This window comes from Oryzias melastigma, linkage group LG22, assembly GCF_002922805.2.
Source record: "Oryzias melastigma strain HK-1 linkage group LG22, ASM292280v2, whole genome shotgun sequence".
Taxonomy (NCBI): domain Eukaryota; kingdom Metazoa; phylum Chordata; class Actinopteri; order Beloniformes; family Adrianichthyidae; genus Oryzias; species Oryzias melastigma.
In genome coordinates, this window is record NC_050533.1 from 5,077,562 (window position 1) to 5,098,052 (window position 20,491).

A 20,491-nucleotide genomic window follows, 5' to 3' on the forward strand; every position below is an offset into this window, starting at 1 on the left:
CCCCACCCGCAGGCAGAGCCGCATCCCCGTGCTCGAGCCCTCCGCCGCGCCCCCCGGTTCCGCCAAGGAAAAGCTCCTGCAGAAAAAGGCCAGCCACCAGGGCCCGGCGCCCTCCCCGACCGCCTCGCCCTCGCTCTCCGACAAGCGGGGCGCCATCATGGGCACCCTCGCCCGAGACCCGCTGTCCTCCGCCTCCGACCGCTCTCAGGACGAGGACTCCCTTATGGGCTCCCGCTCCGACCGCCAGGGGGACGACGCTCAGTCGCTGTCCTCCTCCTCCAGCCCCCTCTCCCGCAAGAGCAGGATCCCCCGCCCCGTTCACGCCGCCTCTTCTGCCGAGCAGCTGGCCGCCCACTTTCTGCCGAGTCCACCCCCGGGGAGGCCACCAAGCCGTCCAGGAGCGGAGGGCAGGTAACTCACGGACGGGACGGTAGCCTCTGGCTACACATTTATTGAATAAAATGAAAACAAAAAATGAAACAATTCATGTTTTTATCGATGGATGTACCAGTGTCAGATTAAAATAACTCGTCTTATATTATACAGAGGAGCAGTGTGCAGAATGTGAGCTGAAGAAGTCTCTGTTCTTCATTAAGTTCTGCAGACAAGTCCATCTTTGCATCACGTTGAGCATCTGATGAAACTTTTTAATTTCAATAAATCATCAAATAGAAACATGAACAAAGAAATGATAATATAAAAAAGCATCTGAGAAGTTTTAGCATTTTAAGCAGTTTTACAGAAATTAGCCTTATAATTTTTTATTTCAGATCATAGGTAGTAGTACTTTCTTTTTTTATTATTTTAAAAAGTGCTTTTTGGTCAGTGCATCATTTACATACTCAAACAATAATTTAATGACAAAATTTACAATAAAGTAGTTTTTTAAAGTCATAAAAATAAGTATATTCAATTAACTAGTATTAAATTAGTACAAACCAGCATAAATAATAATAATACCTGAAACAAAAAAACAACAAAAAAAACACTTGACCACTGTATATTGAATCCTAAAACATTCATCACCGCATTATTGATTTTACTAAAATAAGTTAAGACCTACACCAATATTTTATTCTGGAACCATTATGCCTTTTCAGACCAGAACAATTTACATCTGGTTTCAAATGAGTTTATTTAACAAGTTTTCATGAAAAGACCCAAAGAAACAAAGGAAAGGAAGCAAAATGTACATAAAAATATATTTGACAAAAACCTAAAAAATTACTTGAAAACACAAAAATCTTAAGAAAAAAAAACACTAAATATTAAAATCTAAATGTGAAAAGCCTAATGTTAAACTCTCATTATTTGTCACTTTTCTTCCCTCTTCTGTCATATTACTTAAAACAGATGTTTCAAACTTAATCACACAAGGGGCCAAAATCCAAAACACACCTTATGTCACGGGCCGAACAGGATAAACATTTATTGAACTGACTAAAAATACATTTTTAAAACGTTAAAAAGTTAACTTTTTAACATAACTATGAATAAAAACAGGAATATTATTCCAGAATAAATCAACTTAAACCTTAAATAACTTTCAACATTTTACTCTCCATAAAAATATATTTTTAAAAAATTATACAAGTTAAAAATAAATGCAAGATAATATCAGGCCAACAATAACAATAAAATAAAATGATCTGGAGATCTTGACTTTGACACATGTGGCTTAAAAGGTCACGTGACTGAAGAACCTTTAAATCAGAACATAAAAAATGACCTAAACATGCAAAAGACAAGAAAATATTTGATCAAACTTAGATTAATTACAAATTATTTCAATTAAAAGCTTTTTTTATTTGGGAGGGAACATGAATAAATCTTACCAAAAATAAACCATACTTTTCTTCTTTACCCCGCCTTCCTTTTTGCTCCTAAAGGCTGAGGCGCTACCGCATCCGGGTCGGCAGCACAGGTGACGCCGACATCCTGTCGTGCCTGGCTCAGCTGATGCACAGCTCCCGCGGCTCCCCGGTTCACCAGCGCTCCTCGTCGCAGCACGGCGGCTCCCGGATGGGAATCGGCAGCCTGACCGGCTCCCCGCACCACCACCACCACCACCGCAGCTCCAGTGGCTCCCCGCGCAGCTCCTCCTCCCTTCAGCGCTCCGTCAGCTCCTCGCCCTCCCGCCACGAGCACCGCGGCGGCGTGGGAGGCGCCTGCCTGGGCCGCAGCCACTCCCCACCAAGCTTTTCGGGATCGCCGCCTCCCCGCCGCTTCTACCTTCACCACCAGGAGACATGCTGCAGCCGGCAGGCGCGCGCCGCCGCCTTCCACCTGTCCAGGGGGAAAGCCGGCTGCAGCCGCGAGGGCAAGTGCTCCAGCAAGCTGAGCAGATAGTCGACCAGATTAAGTCTTAGATTCACCGCGTCATCTTTTAGGCTGTACCTATGGAGGAAAAATCCTTCTTTGTTCACAGAATGAATGAATATTGAAGCAGAGGAGCCCCTTTTACTTGATAGGTATGGAAGCATTCACCTTTGACCTCTCCTGCAGCACAATAATATAGTAACTTATATATCCCCAGTATTTATGATTGCACTGATGGAACCTCTGATCTGGAGGTAGCATGCAGGGTATAGCTGCTTAGCCTGAACTGTCACGCTCTAACTGAGGTTTTTATTAGTGTTATTATTATTATTTAGATGATTGTATTGCGACGCTTCCTGCTCCTTCACCCCAATCTGTGACCATAGATGTGTCTCCCGCGCGACTTTTATTCCGAGGGTTTGACCCCCTTTAAACAATCAGCCGTGCGAAGCGCGTGAGGACACACGCCTTTCTGTGCCTACGGTGATGCCGAGAGGGAGTCGCTACGTCACGCCGGCTCAGCGGAAGCCGTAATCCTAACCAACAACGAGGTGTTCGTCTCTGCGTGTGCCTTGGGTAGTTTGAGGTTTGAGGAGAGGAGGAGCCAAAACCAGATGTGTGCCAGCCGTTGTAAAAATGTTTTTCCAAAGTAGCAGGACAGATGTTTTGTAAGTTGAAGATAAAAGTAGCTTTCGTGGTGAAAGAGAGCCGCTTTCACAAAGTCGTGACACAAACCTTTTCATCTATGAAAGTTTCAGATCTTTAAAAAAACACTTTTTCATGTTGCAGAAATTACAGATCATGAAAAACAGCGTTCCAGAGGATTCTTTTAGCTCATTGAGGCTGTCCTACGAAACTCCTACAAAAAAATGCTGTAAATTAACCTCAACTTCCTGCTTCTGCGTCCTTTACAGAACAAGAGAGTAAAAACGGATACAAACAAACTAACAAACTTCAGCAGCTTTCATCTGCACTCACTCCTCTACAGTCTTGTTATTTAATTAGTTTTTTTTAATCATCTGTCTGACACACTATACAATTAGCAGAAATGTTAAAATATTAGTAAATGAGACCGTTCTTTAAAGTTCCACTCCGACCATAATTTTTTCTATCCTAAAATAATTTCCAATGATCTTTTAATTATGAAGTTTTTAGCCAAAATCAATTGTTTTTTTAAGACATATTTTATGGACAGCGGCAGTAGCTTATTAGGAATACAAATCTGGGTTGTGGGCGGGACTGTTGACACAAAGCAACCCGCCCCCTTCCCTGTCGCTGAGAACACTGTTTAGCTTACACCCTCAAGCTAGCATTAAAATACTTAATACTGGATAAATCCAGTTGTTTAGTTTCCATTTCAGTTGTTGCATCACTAGTTTGAGCAATGAGCTATGTAAGCTAGAGTCGCTACGCTAGCTTGTTGCGTACACAAAGTTGGACGCCATGTTGGACAGGGCTAGATGTCTGTTTACCTCTGTGCTACAATTGGAAAAACAAAAAGTTTTACTAATTATTACTGTCAGCTGATAAAGGGGAACTTCTAGAGAACATTTTGGGAAGATCTGAGTGAGTTTATTCTCAAAAGTGAACGTTTAGGCTGATCTATTCAAAGTCAACGATAGCTTTAGGCTTTGTGCTATTTCCACGTTTTCTGGCAGAACAACCGGTCTTTTTTGTTTATGGCGGACAACCCATGGTATTTGTATTTGTGTTCGACCTCAGATCAGACCAGACAAACTGCTGGTAAGCAGATTAGTGAACGGAGAAAAGAAAACTAGCAAGGATTCCCTCAGTAGCGAAGAGGGAAGATCCCAGCACCAAATCCCTATAGAGGAGTCTAACAGTTTGTATAAATATTAGTCTGTGTTTCGATTTGAATAAAATCACAACCGTTATCCTATATGATAACATATTAATTTATACGTTTAAAATCTGTTGGACTTTGTACAAAAACATTAATACCACCACAATGGTCTAGTTTTTGGTGATGATCACAGTTTTTTTCCTTTTAAAATCGGACCAAAATTAAGCATTTCATGATCATTTTACTGTGTCTGCTAAGCCGTGTGTCATTGTTTACAGATCTTTCCAATATGGCGTCACTCTTTACGTATCTAGGACAATAGTAACAGGCTAGTGTAGCATCTCTAGCTATAGAACTCATTGAGCATTTTCAAGCATCTGGTTTTCTGATCCAACCCGATTTAAATTAAGAAATGAAAAAGCAGTTTTCATTGTAAGTTCTTATATATAGGTCCTCTATTACAAGAAAATTGCTACGTGTTAAAAACACAAACAAAAAAAAACAATTTTCATTGGAGTGTTTCTTAAAAAAAAAAGTTGAATTTTTCGACTTTGCTTTGTAGCCGAGGGTGGAGTCTGGCACTTTTCTCCATCACTCAGTCTTCTCTAGAGTCTACCTGAACGCCAACCCTTTGACTTCCACGCAAAGAAAGTAACTGAATCCGAGTGCAGTTCACCAAGTAACCACTAGGGGGCAAACAAATCACTGTAGAAATAGGAATACTTGAAGCTACTAGCTTGATTGAAAATATGTGGCCATTGTGCTAGAGATATATTTATTTAACCATTAAATGCTATTTAGTTCTCATTTGGGTCCTGCAAAGGCAGTTTTATTTTTCTCTGAAATGTGATCAATTCTTGAGCAGACATACTGGACCAAAACCAGGGTTGATTTACTCCGCTAAAGGGACAGGGCGCGCAGAAAACATCTGACTTCCACCCCTCACAGTTATTGGCTGTGCCTTTTTGTTTATTATAGTTTGCATGGATTAAAGCTGGTTAAAAATGAAGTGAGATCTTCCACTCTGTCCCAGTTCCATCAAATCTGAGTAGTTTTTTAATTCTTAGATGTAAACGAGGCAACAGGGTTTTCAGAAATGGCAACTCCTGACCTGAACAGGAGCGTGTTTTTGTTTTTTTTAGATCCTGTTGGGTTTATTCTAGTAAAAGCTAATGGGAGCCTCATAATCACACATAAAGGGAATAATAGAATTTGCAGGGACGAGGTAAACTGTTTTCTTGAACTGGAAAAGCCTCACAGAGCAGCTACGATGACTCATCCTGAAGGCAGACAGTGTTCAGTCAGTCGGCTGCCTTAACGTCTTTTCTCTGCCCCTCTCTGCGTGCTGAGGGATGACTGAGCCTTGTCTGTGCTGGAGATCATTCCACTGTTAGGCCGAGCTAAGCCTTCTGACTCCTGCGCGAGTGCGTCACTGTGGAGGGAAAACGAGAACGCGGCGGAGAATTTCTTATTTTAATTTCATTTCAGTGTTGTGTTTTGTCGTATTAAAACCCTGTGCTTGCAAACAGGGCTGAGCTGAGGCGCACAGATTTCAACGAATCCTTTCAGAGTTCAGAACACTGTTCCTATTATCATTTATACCTGTAAAATATCTAAAAAATACTATTTAAAAAGTATTGTAAAACCGTAGCTTATACGCTAAAAGGCTTCAGAGAAATGAAGGAACTGACACTAAACATGGCTGCTGGTTTTTCAAGATAATCAGATTTCTTTATGTTTATTATCATTATTATTATTATTATTATTGCACATAGGTGGTGTGTAGTCTTAGTATTTGTGCTACCTATTAGAGTAAATTTACTTTGTCCCTTTTCAAAGATCAGATAGAAAGCTGTCATATTTATAGTAGCTTGTCGGCAGAGCCGACAGAACAAGCCAAGCTTTTATTTTGAAATGTTCGATGGAAACTTATAAAAGCTTTGATGTCCACATGTATATTTTTTTTCTTTTACGTCATTAAATGTGTTGCTCGTAATTTATTATTAGGTCCTTTTCACATCTTTTTTTTCATTTTAATTTTAACACTCATTTTTTAAAGTTGATATTTTTAACTGTTTTGAAAAACAACTGTACAGTCTTGAGAAAGGAATGTAACAAGTGGCAGTTTTGCATTGTATATATCTGTAATTATTTGCCTTTATTTTATCATTTGTATCATATCAATGCCTTGTACAGCGTTTTTCCTTTCGTTTTGTTTTTAAATTATTTTGTATTTTATTTTTATAAACTGGTTATGAATAAATTTACTCATTCCGCATGCAGACAGAATCATGCGACTGCTCCGTCCTTTATTCTCATTCCTGGAAACAGTTTAATTAAGATATATATGGAATTAGACGCACAGACAGACACATTTAATAGTTAACATGTAAAAAACCCCACAATGTTCATTGATGAAACCTAAAACTAGTAAAGTAAAAAACAGAAAATTACTGAAAATCTGTCAAAGAAAACCAGACGTTGCACTTGATTTGCTGCTCAAGAAAATAAGAAAAAAACAAACTGATTAATTGGGTTTTTATTATTTTTTTATCTTAATATTTTCCTTCACTATTATTCTCGTTATTTTATTTTATTTACACTCAGATGTAAATGTTTTTTTCTCTTGTTTTGATTTAAAGTTTTATTCGTTAATTCACTAAAAAAGAAGATATTAAGAAGTATTATCTTGCAAATTTGTGTACTCGCAATGCAAACTTTGCCTTAACAAAACAAAAATAAATCAGCATCTTTTGTATTTTAAATTATGGAATTCAAGATTTGTGCAAACCATGAATCAGTTTAAGAAAGACTTATTCATTTAAAATTAATTAGTTAATTAATTAACAAAGGATATTTTTCCAGTCCACATAATGGAAACACATTCCTCTATGAAACTGAAAACAAAAGATGACATGGGCTTAATTTGAAAGGGTTTTAATATGAATTTGTGGAAACAAATTTAAACTTTGTCACTTTAAAGGAAACATTTCTGCTCGGTCTTTGATCAGGCTGAAATTTGAGCACCATCAGACTTTGGCACAATCTTAGGCAATTATAAGTAATATTTTTTAAGCAAAAATTAAATTATTGAGAGGTCAGATAACCTCTTTTTAAAGATCTGAGTTGTATATAATTGCCCACCTCTAATCAATAAATACAGTGTCACAATCTTTTATAAAAATACTTATTTTTATTTTAGTTTTTACATAGTATTGGACACCAAATAACAAAATATAAAGATATATGCAAAGATGGAAATTCAAATTAGAAAATTAGGAAGAAAACTATTTGTATTTATTCAATATTTGGATAATAAGACAGTGATAGACTAATGGTGTGGCTGAAATGATACCTTTTGATTTTACAATTCTGTTGATTTTCATGTGTCAACCATAAAATCCAACCTAGATTTAGCAGATCCATCTGGCTTAAACAAAGTAAATGCTTAAACATTTGCTTTATCATGGCGCCAGATGACAGACTGGATTATAGTGATGGTTTTGAAATGCTGCAGGAAATCTAACACAGTTTGCATCTCCCACCTTATTAAAATCACCTCCAATTGTAAGTTTATTGTAGGGATATCTTTGGTTTAGTTTCCCTGAGTTTTTGAGTTAATACAATTGCAGCATTAACAACAAAAACAAAACTAACAAAATAGAAATACATCTGAGCAAAGGGAAGCAAGCAACAAAGAAATGTTTTCACAAAACTAAAAAAGGGAAGTTTTTAGTCTATCATATATTGATAGAAATTATTTTCTAATGATGCCAAATATGGTGGCGTTTTATGAAAATGTTGGCAGTTGTAGGAAAATATTTCTCAGCAAATTTAATGTTTTTTCTTAAAATATTTTTATTTAGGGACAAAAGAAAAATAAATGTTGCATGGTTTTGATTTCCTATTCACAAAATGTACACATACTATCATTTATATTAAATCTTAAAAGTCCTTCAGATTGATAGATATCGTTTTGTAAAAAATTAGAATTTTAGATATAAAGTTTCGATCAATTTATGTCATATCTTATTATAATTATTATTAGATCTTCATTTTTTTATCTAATTTTTTGTAATATCGGTATAATGATGGTTATTGAACTATCTTTCTTTGTGGCTAAAAGATAAATAAATAGCTAAAATAAATAAATAAAGCTTGAAAGAAATATTATTTAGTAATAAGAGACCCCCGGTGATTATTTGATGCCATGAAAAAAAGTAGATTTGGTCTCCCTACTGTCCAAAAATTTTCATTGTTCTCATTGGAGTGAATTTTTTTCTAGATAAAAACATCGAGTTTTTTGTCTTTTGCAAATTATTTACCATAAAAATCAAGAAATTAAGCAGATTCTAAACGGTCTCTTACATTAAACGTCATCACATGCGTCTAGTAACTACATCCGCAGTGCGCTTGCGCCGACCCCGCCCTTTCCTGTCTTGTCCTGTAGCCGCGCAGCTCCTGGCAGAATGGCGGCTATTTTGGACTTGGTTCTTTCCCGGAGAATAGACCCCAACAAGGTCGTGGAGTGGTTGAAAACTGTCCAGGTAGATCCGAAACGGGTGTTACCGATACGAGAATGACTTTAGTCCGCAGAAGGGGTCTGGTTCCGGGTGTTTTATGAAGTGTCAGAGTCCCGAACTGTTTGTAAACAAAACTTTTAGCTTGTAAGCTAGCAGGAGCTGCGAGCTGTACGGGTTCAAATGCCATATATTCTTCGGAATCCCACGCAGTTTAGTGTTGGTCTTTAAATGTGTTATTCTCTGGGAGTTTATGTTTGACGTTGTGTTTTTATTTAGTGGTAATTTCTTTGTTTTGTAGCACTTACGTAAAGTTTCTTCCGCAGCCCACCTCTCTAGTAAATGTTGTTCTTCTGGTCAACAGGAGCGCGACAGCTTGCCGTTTACTGAATGTGGAGTAACTGTCCAAAAACACCAGTTTGTCTCTTTCCTCCTGAACTTCCTGAGGGAACAGAGCAGTCCGGCGCTCGCGCATGGCACCCCAGCCAAGACCCCCAATCGCCCAAGACCCGCAGCACAGACCGGGGGCCTCTCTGAGAGGAGGGCTTGCAGGTCTGCCGGGAGTGCAACCACTTCCCGGAGCTCCAGTCGTGTCCAGCTTTTTTCTCCGTCCTCCTCTGTGTCTCCTGGAGCTGAGAGCGATGCTGCGGGACAGCTGAGTGGAGTCAGTGCCTTCAGCAGCCCGTCCTTCTCCACCACATGGAACCCTGCTTCCAGGCCGTCAGGCTCTGATCGCCGGCATGGTCAGAGGGTCAGTCTGGGTGACTTCATGACGTCTCCCCCGGACATGCAGCCCAGTCCCTTCCAGTCGCAGAAGAGCCGAAAGAAGAACATGGCTCTTGGAGCACAAGGGAGAGGAGGCCGTGGAAGCCAGCACAGTGATGAGATGGGATTCTGGGATACCGGTAGTAAGAAGCCAGGAAGAGGAGGAGGTCACAGCAGATCGAGGGAGCAGCTTTCACCTCCATCTACCCTCAATTTTAACAATTTAGAAGACTTCCCACCAGTCGGATCATCACCCATCTCGCCTTTGTGAGTCCAAACAAATCAAACATATTTATTTTTTCTTCCTTTCATGTTTTTTCTAACAGTTTCTGGTTTTTCAGAATATCCAAGCCATCTAGAAGAATAAACCCAACGCCTGTCAGTGCGGAACGGCCTCGTTCTAAACCAAAGACCTGCTTTACATCCACTCCATTCACCAAACTGAGCAGTCCTCCAATGGGAGCAGAAGTGCTTGACGGGTCGATGAGAGTGGGGAGCCCCTTAAGTTTGCAAGAAGAGAGAGAATTGCTTAAAAGAGAAAAGTAAACAAACATCTTTTGTGTGATGTTGCTAAAATGTTGCACAATCTTTGTTTCATCGTCCTTACTTTTCATGTTTAGGAGCAAGCGTGCCCAGCAGCCTGCTGCTTCTTCTCCCTGTTTGTCCTCTCTGGAACCCTGCACGCCGCCTAAGACGGGAGTTTTGGGTGGAGCTAAAGTTACTCCCGAGCTGCAGACACTTTGCCCCGAACGATCAAAGGTTACCTTCACTCCTGAGCTGGACCTTCTGGCAGAATTATACTGCGCCTGCATTTCCGGTAAATGACTACAAGGTGGTAACAATTAGTCAAAAAAAAAAAAACACTAATTAGAAATAAAATAGATGTTCAGTTGAGACAAAGAAATATCTCCTGAAGATTGTACCTACATTTTTTTTTTGTTTTTACAGAGAACTTGGTGCCCAACATTTTTTTGGAGCTCTTCTTTGTCATGCAGTTGTTAACATCTATGTCTCCACCTTCTAATGACGCTGAAGAACAGGAAAGCTTCAGCACCACAAATTCAGGTGCTTCCTCGCTTCCCACACTCATATATAAATCTTTCAGACTCATAATAGAAATAATTATGACCTTTGACTCCAAATAATGATATTTGCAGATGTTTTAGAGAGATGTTACCTAAAGCAAGTACACAACTGTGTCTACTTTGCTGTGACTGTGCTGGAGAATCAATTCCAGTGAGTACTTTTTATTCTGTTTTTTCTTTAATATTGTGCTTGTAATTTGCATTTATAATGTCTATCTCTATCCTTTACGTTTGTCAGATTGGTCGCTCATTTGGACAAAGGAGCCCTGCGCCTGCTGGCGGAGAACGAGCGCGTGGCGTCTTTCTCTCCAGCGCTCAGGGATCTCCTCATTCAGGCTCAAGGCAAAAGCTCAGCAAAGGTGTCATTTGATGAAATGCAATCAGATGTATTTAAGTATACCGCAAAAAGGTAGCTTAAAACTAGGGAGGGAACACTGATCTTAAGAGGAAAATTACTAGAAAGTAGTAAAGTGTTCTGCCAATCCAGCAATTAGCTTTTACTTTACAAGTCAGTCTTGAAACGAGTTCCACACAATAATCCAAAAAGGGAAAAAGTTAGCTGATTGACAAAATGTCTTAATTGAATGTTATACAGCCCAAAAATAAGTTATATTTTTGTTTTAGTCCTAAGGAAGTGGTTTGTATTTGTTTTAGTACCTAATCATAGTTACAGTGACAGAAAACTAGTGTTACAAGTGGAAATTACTCATTTTAGAACCAAATTAAAATACAATCTTAGAACAATTTGGCCCATCTTAATAAATCCTCTAGCTCTTATTCTTGGAACATACATGTAAAAGTTTTATTTAAAAAATAAATAATATCAACATTTATTCAACTTTGAAAATTATCATTAAAAATGAACCAAAAATTACGATTCTCCTTATCTTCAGAAGATAAATATTACAGTATTTGAAAATGTCAGTGAAATAGCATTTAGCATGTCCTAAATTAAATAACTAATTATTTTAAGTCTTGAATCAAGTTTTTCCTCTATTGTCAAGGATGAAAAGCAAAATGATTTGACTAATTTTATTAATAATTTCCTCATTTCTAGATCTTAGTGTTTATGTGACAAAAAAATCCAATTTTGAGAGAAGCTCGAAAAGATGCAGGACAAAGAGAAATTTTATTTTAAATGTCTAAAAACAAGGTTTTAAATCATTGCAAGTATCAAATAGTTTGTAGTCTACATTTTTATGCACAATTATGTTCTGTGTTCTATGAAGGATAACATTTTTATTTTTACCTTTAAGAAACAATTTTTATTGTCAAGTTAGTATTTTATTCCTTAACATTCTGGATTTTTTGTTCTTTTTTGCAGCTCTCTCCATCAGTGTCCACTTTCATTCATTCAGTCCCGTTCCAGCCAGACACGGACAACCGCTCCAACTTTGGGAACGACAAGGCCTTCCACACCTTTAAGAAACAAAGGTGACTCATGGCACTGCTGTCTTTTTATTTTTATTTTTAATTCTGTTTTATTATTTTACAACTTTTCAAAATACAACAGTTTTTTTTTAAGTGTAGTCCCATGCCTTCCGATTAGCAAAGTGTTTGTGTTGAAACTAGCAGATGTGGGTTTGATTTGAGTCCAAAATGTGGAACCTGGTTGCTGTCAAGATGATGCCCAAACACTAACATTAAACTCATCATTTGCTGGAAGCAAAAATGTCACAGCTGTAGCCGGAAGCTGAATTTTTTTAGGGGAAGGACTTGATTAAACATTCAGCAATTTTTTCTTTAAATCTAGAAACATGTTTTAAATATTATTTAGAAAAACGTCAAATTTAACAAATTCTCAGCAACACCAACTATTTTTTGTTAAACCTTTATATTAAATGAATTTAAAACATTAAATAAGGTATTTTGAAGTTCTGTGATGCGTTTTAGATATGGGTTTGAGCTTTATTTATGTGTCATTTTGGTGGTTTATATAAATATAAAAGTATAAAAACAATGCAGTTTCAAACCCCACACTGTAAATATAAACCAAAATTTAGATTTATTTAAGTTTTGTTTTTGATTTTTCAATAAAATAGAAAAAAATAAATGGAATAAAAAGCCTTTATTGTTATCGTACACAGAATAATGACATTTAACTGCAGTTCCCTAAAAGTGGACACACAAATAGAATGAAAAACAGATAAAAAAAATATACTAGAATCAGGTGGTTCTTGGTATAAATCTAGAGTTCAATATTTCAACAGCTTTTGGAAATTGTCAATTGTCCTCTGTCAGTGTATTTTACGGCCTTCTTTGTGATTGTCCTCTCAGAGATGTGTTTTATGAGGCGCTGCGAGAATGGGAAGACCTTCATAACGAACCAGGGTGGAACTTTGACGCTTCGCTCGGAGGACGAATCAGGCAAGTGGACTTCTGCTGACTTTCCTCCAAATATCTGAGCGAGGATTTAATTCCTGCCTGTTTCCTTTTCCATCCTAGAGGAATGATGAATCAACTCACCTCTGCGGGAAATCATTCTCATTTTGCTCGCTTGTTCCTCAAGCAGCTCGTCCAGGTAAACCCGCCACCTTTACTCTGTAAAGTGTTTCGTTTTCTGATGATTTCATGGATGATTCTTCAGATGTGTAAAGGACCACGGATGAGCGGCGCCCCTGGAGAACCTCCGGACGCCGACTTGCTGGAAATGCTGGGAGCCGACGGGCTGGGTCGCCTGAAGCGTCTGGAGGAGCGCCTCATCCAACCCCACGGGATCGTCGGCCCGTGTCCTCCTCCGTCCTTTCCTGGACATCAGGAATTCTTCAGGGATTTTATCCAGACAGCGAGCTGGTGGGTTTAAAACTATCTGTCAAAAGATGAAATCTGAGATTTTAAAGACGACGTTTGTGCGGCAGCTGCCAGCTGAACCAGCATCTTCAGGACAGCTTGTGTCAGCAGCTCCTGCAGCTGGACGAGGTTTCCATCCTGAGCCCCTCTGCTTCCATTAAGGAGGAGGATGAAGATGGAGACATGGAGCAGCAGGTTGGAAACTTTTGGCACAAACTCTGCATGACATTAAACAGGAGAACCTCTAATCATGATTGTACCCCCTCTGAAAGGACGAGAAACAGCGGTTCTCCTCGGTTCTGCTTCTGGCTCGGCTTCTTGCGAAGTTCCTGGGTTTTATTTCCTTTCTTCCCTATCAAACGTCTGAGAGGCCGTCCAGGGAGATACAGGAGGCGTCTGTAGCCCTGCGCAGCAAGGTGAGGCATGAAAAAGTCTAAATTTGATTACTCCACGCTGCTCCTTCTTGGTTTAATTAAACCTAACGGTACCACAGAGCGTGCCGGTTCTGGACGTGTGTGCCGTGTTGGATAACAGTGTTCGGCGGCGGCGCACCATCCTCACTGTGCCCTGGCTGGTGGAGTTTCTCTCCATGCTGGACTTCGTGGGTCCTCTTCTGCTCTGCTACAGGACGGCGTTGGGGACCCTGCTTCTCCTCTACAGGTCTGACAACATTTATTTATCTTTTTTTAGATTATGAGGTGAATTAAATCTCATGTACAGACGGTTTTTGGTGATGTTTTGTAGGAAAAAAAAATACTTTATTGTGAAAATTTTTGGCAAATTCCGATGACCAGGAAGCATTTTTTTCATAAATAAATCCTCAAGCTATTTAGTTTGTGAGGTATAAATTCAGCCAAAATAATAATAAAAAGTTAGATGAAGGGTGGAGAAGAGAATCTTATCAACTGACTTTTTTTTTTACATCCATGATCACTGATTTGCAATCTTTATAAATATGCTAGTAAAGATTAGTAAAAATATAATTTGGGGACGATATATTTATTGCTTTGAAATTTAGAATAATTTTTGAGTTTATGTTTATGACCTAAAACAAAGCCGTAAGCACAGCACTACTGCCGCCGGAGGTAAACAAATCTTTGTGTCAGTAAAACTTCCTGTTTTCAAAGTAAAACTAGTGAGGGCTTTTTCTTCTGTTTAAAAAATGTGACTGAAGTTCCGCTCAATGACATGATGTTCTAAATAAAAGTATAAATGATGGTGATTTAAAACATACCATTTTTATTTTTACACATCCAGTAAAACTCAGACACATAGCAACAAACATTATATTAAAAAGTAAGACTCTTGGTTCGATTCATGAATCGTTGAGTTTGATTTGTGAATCGGACCAGATCGCCACTTAAGTAATGATCCACAGCCCTATAGTTTATATTATAAAAACACAAATAGCCAAAATAAACCCTCTCTTTTTTGAGTTTTAGTTTGGAAAAAAGTGCAGAAAAGCTTGAATTTATTTTTTAAATAAAACCCAATGAAAATATATGTGTCTAACCTTTATTTATCCAGGCAGCACAGCATTCCTATGTACAACTGTGGGATGGAAAAAGACAAGAAAGAGATTACAAGAGCAAGAAATTAAATAGAATCTGATGAAACACAATCTAAAAATATAAAACCCTACAGTCTTTTCACTGTGTGACAGGAGCATTTATCTATAAAAACTAATGTAAGTTCTTTTTTTATCCTTTATGCTCAGGATAAAATGACAAATGTGCAAAAAACATGTACAAAAGAGAAAAAATGAAAGAAAAGCAGAATCTAGTTGAAAAAATTAACAAATGTCAACTTTACAGAAATATTTAACACTAAAGTATAGTTTCTATTGTCATTTTTCACTTTGAAAAACCATGACTGCTCCTCCACCTGCAGTCTAATTCCAGTTGTTTATGTGCAGACGGCTGCAGCTGCGGCGCTGCGCAGACGTGTGTTACCTGAACAAGCTCCTGCTGGTGTCCGTGTTGGGCTGGCTCTTCCACGTGAGGCTCCGCTGCTGTGGAAAATCATGACCCCGGTCCGTTCCACGAGAACTTCAGTCAACTTTTGCTCTGACTTGTTTAGATTCCAGCCATTCCTGATGACTTTTTCTTCACTGCTGAGTTCACGGCAGCAGTAACGGTGGAGGACGGGGACTCGGGTTCTGTTGGACTTGTATGGAGAACCTCCTGTTTGTTTTGTCCTGAAAGCGTTGATTGTTTGTTTCACTTGTTTTTCTCTATTTTAGGACTGCATTCCTCTGGTGGATCAGCAGCTTCTGTATTTTTGTTGTCCGTTTCTCAGTGAGTATTTATATTTTGTTTGGCGCTTTGATCGTGTTTGCTGCTTTTTTTTAAACGTTTTGCTTCTTCCAGGTGAGTTTCGCAAGCTCCTTGCCGCCTTTGTGTCCGGCAGCACGGCGAAGAGCGGAGGAATCATTCGCAAAATCACGCCCACCTCTGCTGAGCTCAAAGACACGCCCATCGCCAACAGGTCGCAGCAGAAGCTGCAGGTGAGCGTTCAGGCCTGCAAAAGTCAAACGCGTTCAACCCGCTTGCTTAAACTGAACTCCCTGACAGGGGGAGCTGGAGCAAGCCTTTTTCCATAACCAGCCCCCATCGTTGCGGCGGACGGTGGAGTTCGTGGCCGAGAGGGTCGGATCCAACTCCGTCAAGCACATGAAGTCTGTGATGACGCTCCTTTAACATGTTTCTGTGACTTCTACATCCTGAACCTTTTCTGTCTCTCTGCTTCGTGTGGATCTTCATCAGGGCGACGTTGGTGAGTGAGCTGATGGACAGAGGAGAGAAGATCTTACGAGACAAACTGAAGTCTCTGAACTTCAACACATCAAAACTGAATGAGTCCATCTGTGCTCTGCTGTGCGACGCGGGCTTGGAGGCCTTGGAAAGAGCCACCAGGTACAGCTTCCTTCACAAAACGCTACTTTGAAACAGAGATGAGACAATAAGAACATTGTTTTACATCAGTCATTTCATTTAAAATCTCCTGAAAACCACAAAAATATTTGCTTTTCTTTCGTGTATGATCTGTGAAGAGTTTTACATTTTATTTAACAATAGTGGCAGAATTTGACACCATAAAGTTCATTAAAGTCCACATAACATTTTTAGTTTTATGTTTATTTTTAGCATTTGATGTTGTTTATTAAAGTTCTGAACTGTTTTTAACTTTAAAAATTAATATATAATTAAAGCAAGCCTGATATAAGAGGAAAAGAGGTGTATGTGTCTTTATTCTTCTATTTTGAGGTTTGTGTCTCCTGTAAAGTCCCACTCTGATCATCTTTTGAGTGATTTTAAAAGTGTCCCCAGTGGTCTTTTAATTATAAATTAGCCATTTTTAGCCATTTTTTTTTTAAAGTGTCATTTCTTAGGACATAGTTTCTGCAGAGTGGCAGGGGTTCATGAAAAATTCACCTCTGGGTTGTGGGCTGGACTGCTCCCACAGTTCCCTGCCCTCATCATGTCAAGCTAGCACGTTCCTTTAGCACAGCCTTCAACACTTCTAACTTAAAAACAAATTAAAGGTTAAAAAATCGTTCTTCAATCGTGGGATATATCATATGTATCGTATCGCGAGACATGTATCACGATACACGATATCGCCAGTCTCTTGCCAATAAACACCCCATGTCTTTAAATGTATTAGTTACTTGTAAACTAATAATTATCAATTTGATTTTTGGTATTAGAAGATGATTTGCAATCTTTTATTCTGAAGCTTGTTTTTATTTCTTCTCATTTTCAGATTTTGTGATGAGAAAAGCCTTGAAGCTGTACGAACGCTGCTCCCTGAAGAGACCTCCCCCACTGTAATTTCACTGACAAACTTATTATGTTTAATAGTTAGAGCAAATTGAATGAAAAATGTCATCTTTATGATATAAATATATACTTTTATTTAAATCATTTTTTTGTAGGTTCTCAGAACATCTGAAAGCATCACGAAGCGTCTGGCTGCAGAAAAAGCCTGCAGCTGGCTTTCTGCTAACATCACAGGTAAACTGATCAAAGATCTCTGAAAAATGAGAAGTCTGTATACATTAGTAATTTTTTGTTTTTTTCATAAACTATTCAAAATGTATTTTTCCTTCTTTTAAAATAATTGCAACTATTTTTTTAAGGGCAGATTAAACTTTTAAAAATGTTTTACATCCTGTCGTAGGTAATAAAAAGATGGAATTTAATGGGGTTTGATTATATTTATTCCTATTTTGGATGAAGAAAAGAAACCAGAACTTGAGAAATGCTTCTTCTGTTGTGCAGTGCTCATACGGCGGGAGTGGAAGATCAGGTTCGACCGTGTGATGAAAGCTCTCGGCAGTCCGGACTCTGTCAACGTGAGCGGCGCCGAGGTGGATCCCATCGCTCAGGATCGGCCGGTCGGTCCGAAGAAGAAACCGGGAAGCGAGCGGGCGATGATTTGCCCTCCTGGCTGTGACCACAGTGCTGCTCTGCCGTCGGACGTCCTCATTGAAATGAAGGTACCTGTAAATATTTCTTTTTTTTTCGGAGTGGCTTGTCGGTATAAATCAGAAATTCCAGCAGAAATCATGTTTTCATTTATTTAGGAGCTGTTGAGCATCGCTGTCGGACCCAGAACGGAGGCTGAGCTGCCAGCCGGATCCCAGATTAAAGCTCTGCTGCACCGAGCAAGAGACACTCTAGCCTGCAGGAAGGTACGCAGGAGACGGCGGCGAAACTGCAACGTTTTTTTTTTTTAATCTAATTTTTTAATATGGATTGCATATTTTCTTTTTCTGAATCTTTTAGTTCCAAACTGCTGTGTCAGAGCAGATGCTTCTGAACTCTACAGTACTACTTGCCTGCAAGTTGGGTAAGAAGGTCCAACCTTCTACAGTTATTCAATTAATTAAGACAATTATTCTGTACATTTAAAAAAAGAATTAATTAGTACATTTTTATGTAGAAGTATTTTTCTCAAATGAACTCTAAAGTACAAATATATTTAGATTTAGTTTAGGTTCACAAAAACAATCTGCAAAGTAATAAATATATAAATACACCATAAAACTAAGTGTAATAAACAAACAAAAATTTGAATGTGAAAAAAAACAAAAAAGCAGTGGGCCGAGAATCAAACTTTGAGGAACACCTAAAAAAATCTGAGTTCAAATGAGTAAAGTTTCATTCAGTACCAGAGGAAATAGTCCTGAAAAAAAAAAAAAGAACATGTCAATAATTAGAAATGAGTACCGTAATTGGTATTAAGTTGGTACCAGTACCGACATACACACTACTACCTGCACCACATGAAAACTCCGTTTTTAATGCTTCGTATCAAATTAGTCAATCACCTGTATTCTATTCTGTTTTCCTTTACTATTTTATTTTTTCATCGACTGTGGTCGGGCTCATATAAGAACCGGTGAAAGTGGGCGGAGCTTCAGTCAAAATGTGCACTAAAATTTGAGAGTACTTCACTCAAAGACTCAAATTCAGTGACATGATGGATAAAAGTGACATGTACAACGCTCTGAAAAAAAAATGGTCACCGTGGCGATGAGTGGTAAATATGAATTTACTTCAGCTTGTGTGAAAATGGAGATGCAGACTGTAAGAAAGAATTAAATAAAGCGCATTCAAGCCCTCTTCTTCACTTTGTAATGCTGCTTCATTCCAATTTAACGTTTTTGGAAAAAATGTGCATGACTTTGATTTATAAAGCACCACATATGCAACAAAAACTATTTGAAAAAATTGGTGCCTATCCCTACTAATAATTAGTTAAGTGTACTCCGTAAAACTATATATTTGTTTTCAGTTGTTAAAATTGGTGGGTTAGGTTTATTATTATCCACAAAAATATCAAGTGTTTTGCCTTTATTTGTTTTGTAGTAACAGGTGAACTTCCAGTGCTCATCGTGTCCTCGGGAAGCGACACTGTGGAGTCGGAGGTTTTGCTTCCAGATCTTCTGGAGCAGCTTGCTGAGCTGTGGGAGATGAACTTCCTGTGTCCTGACGCCTTTCATCAGCTCTTTGCTCCTCTCACCGTCACTGCTCTTCTGACGGTCGCCGACTCACAGGTATGCAAGACTGATTAAATGCAGCTACAAACACAGAGTGCACAGCTGTCTGGTAGCATTTAGACCAATGGTTTCCAACACTGCTCCTTACCCTGCTTTTATTTTAATCCTTCCATTAAAACATGAAATAATCTATTCTAGCTAATCAAGTGTAATTAGGGCAGGGTGAGCAGAAAAACAAGCAGCAAATATTTAATTTTAAAACTTTTAAGATACCTTTTAGTTTGTTGGAATCATTGTCTTAAGCATTTCTGTTTCCTAAATAAGAGTGTCTTGCATTTTTGTACCTATTTTTTTATTGTTTTGGAGAACGGAGGAAAAGCGTTTGACTATGAATTACTGAATCAGCCTTTAATTCCGTTTTTTCTGTTATTGCCAAATTCTTGTCATTTGTGTTATTTATTTTACCAATTCATGTTTTATCATTTTTAGGCAACAAACTACCTTTTCCTGGTCCGAAGACTGGTTGACAAAGGCTTATTGAGCGAGGAAGCTGTCATATCTCATTGGAGTAAATTAACAGATATGACGTGGCCAGTGGTAAGATGACAAGAATTTCTCTTACATATTTTTAGTTCTTTTAAAAAATCTTTATTATTTACTTTAATCATCTTTTTTTCAGGAGTTAATTAAAAATTTCCAGCTCCAGTCGCAAAGGATGCAGCTGTCTCCTCCTGCAGCTGAGATGCTGAAGAGCATTGACAGGTTGCAGGTCTCCCAACAGCCACTAGAGGGAGCAACATGACAACAACAAACCCACAGCTGGCTCCTTTCTGTCTTGTTCCACATGTTTTCTTCAAAAGGAAGGCAACTTTTTGTTGCTGCTTTTTCTTTTCAAAGCTGTTTTGCACCTAGCTTTTGTAGAAAGTTCAGCTGAGATTCTAAAAAAAGATGTGGGACAATCTTTGTGCAGATTTAGGATTTTTAAAAGTCAGAATTTGAAATGAATCATGTCTGATTGCCTTTTTATAAACTTTGTGTTAAGCACTTTCACGCACTGCCTTTTAGAAACTGCGTGTACTTTAAATGTTTTGTTCATGTTGGACGCTGTATTCACTGCTGATTTTATTAATGGAACTTTTTTAATGTTGCCTTAAAGCAATAAAGATTCAATCCGATTGAAACTTGTGGTTTATTTTTAATT

The 20,491-nt window shown here is 38.5% G+C and overlaps 2 protein-coding genes and 1 long non-coding RNA gene across 8 annotated transcripts in view; 2 read left to right on the forward strand and 1 right to left on the reverse strand.

Moving 5' to 3' along the window:
* Positions 1 to 6,412, forward strand: part of ttbk2a (tau tubulin kinase 2a) — a 21,892-nt gene extending 15,480 nt beyond the window's left edge. For 5 of the 6 annotated variants that reach the window (XM_024283689.2, XM_024283772.2, XM_024283936.2 and 2 more), the window contains 2 exons: positions 13 to 411; positions 1,890 to 6,412. In XM_024283689.2, coding sequence (XP_024139457.1) covers positions 13 to 411; positions 1,890 to 2,349 — 859 coding nt within the window. In that variant the 3' untranslated portion in view covers positions 2,350 to 6,412. Of the gene's footprint in view, positions 412 to 1,889 lie in introns of all 6 variants that reach the window. The other variant, XM_024283609.2, reaches the window with a different exon arrangement.
* LOC118598028 lies at positions 5,248 to 9,085 on the reverse strand. The gene is made up of 2 exons (XR_004947075.1): positions 8,952 to 9,085; positions 5,248 to 5,555 (listed from the first exon to the last, which is right to left on the reverse strand). It is a non-coding gene; the product is annotated as an uncharacterized LOC118598028 (long non-coding RNA).
* Positions 8,518 to 20,465, forward strand: cdan1 (codanin 1). Its single transcript, XM_024283480.2, has 28 exons — positions 8,518 to 8,670; positions 9,008 to 9,675; positions 9,750 to 9,950; positions 10,029 to 10,225; positions 10,357 to 10,473; positions 10,566 to 10,644; positions 10,732 to 10,852; positions 11,818 to 11,927; positions 12,771 to 12,860; positions 12,939 to 13,014; positions 13,081 to 13,286; positions 13,352 to 13,478; positions 13,556 to 13,699; positions 13,777 to 13,943; positions 15,199 to 15,280; positions 15,363 to 15,452; positions 15,526 to 15,580; positions 15,653 to 15,789; positions 15,857 to 15,960; positions 16,049 to 16,198; positions 17,049 to 17,112; positions 17,221 to 17,299; positions 17,567 to 17,784; positions 17,872 to 17,979; positions 18,074 to 18,137; positions 19,160 to 19,347; positions 19,780 to 19,887; positions 19,970 to 20,465. Exons 1-28 carry the CDS (start codon positions 8,593 to 8,595, stop codon positions 20,090 to 20,092), a joined length of 3,951 nt encoding a protein of 1,316 aa, XP_024139248.1. The 5' UTR covers positions 8,518 to 8,592; the 3' UTR covers positions 20,093 to 20,465.
* The last annotated feature ends 26 nt before the right edge of the window (positions 20,466 to 20,491 follow it).

Bases quoted from the DNA above. Each gene is read 5' to 3' on its own strand.
- cdan1 (XM_024283480.2), top strand. From the start codon at position 8,593: ATGGCGGCTATTTTGGACTTGGTTCTTTCCCGGAGAATAGACCCCAAC. The intron at 11,928-12,770 runs GTGACTCATGGC...TTGTCCTCTCAG, and splicing joins CACACCTTTAAGAAACAAAG to AGATGTGTTTTATGAGGCGC. The intron at 17,785-17,871 runs GTACCTGTAAAT...TCATTTATTTAG, and splicing joins ACGTCCTCATTGAAATGAAG to GAGCTGTTGAGCATCGCTGT.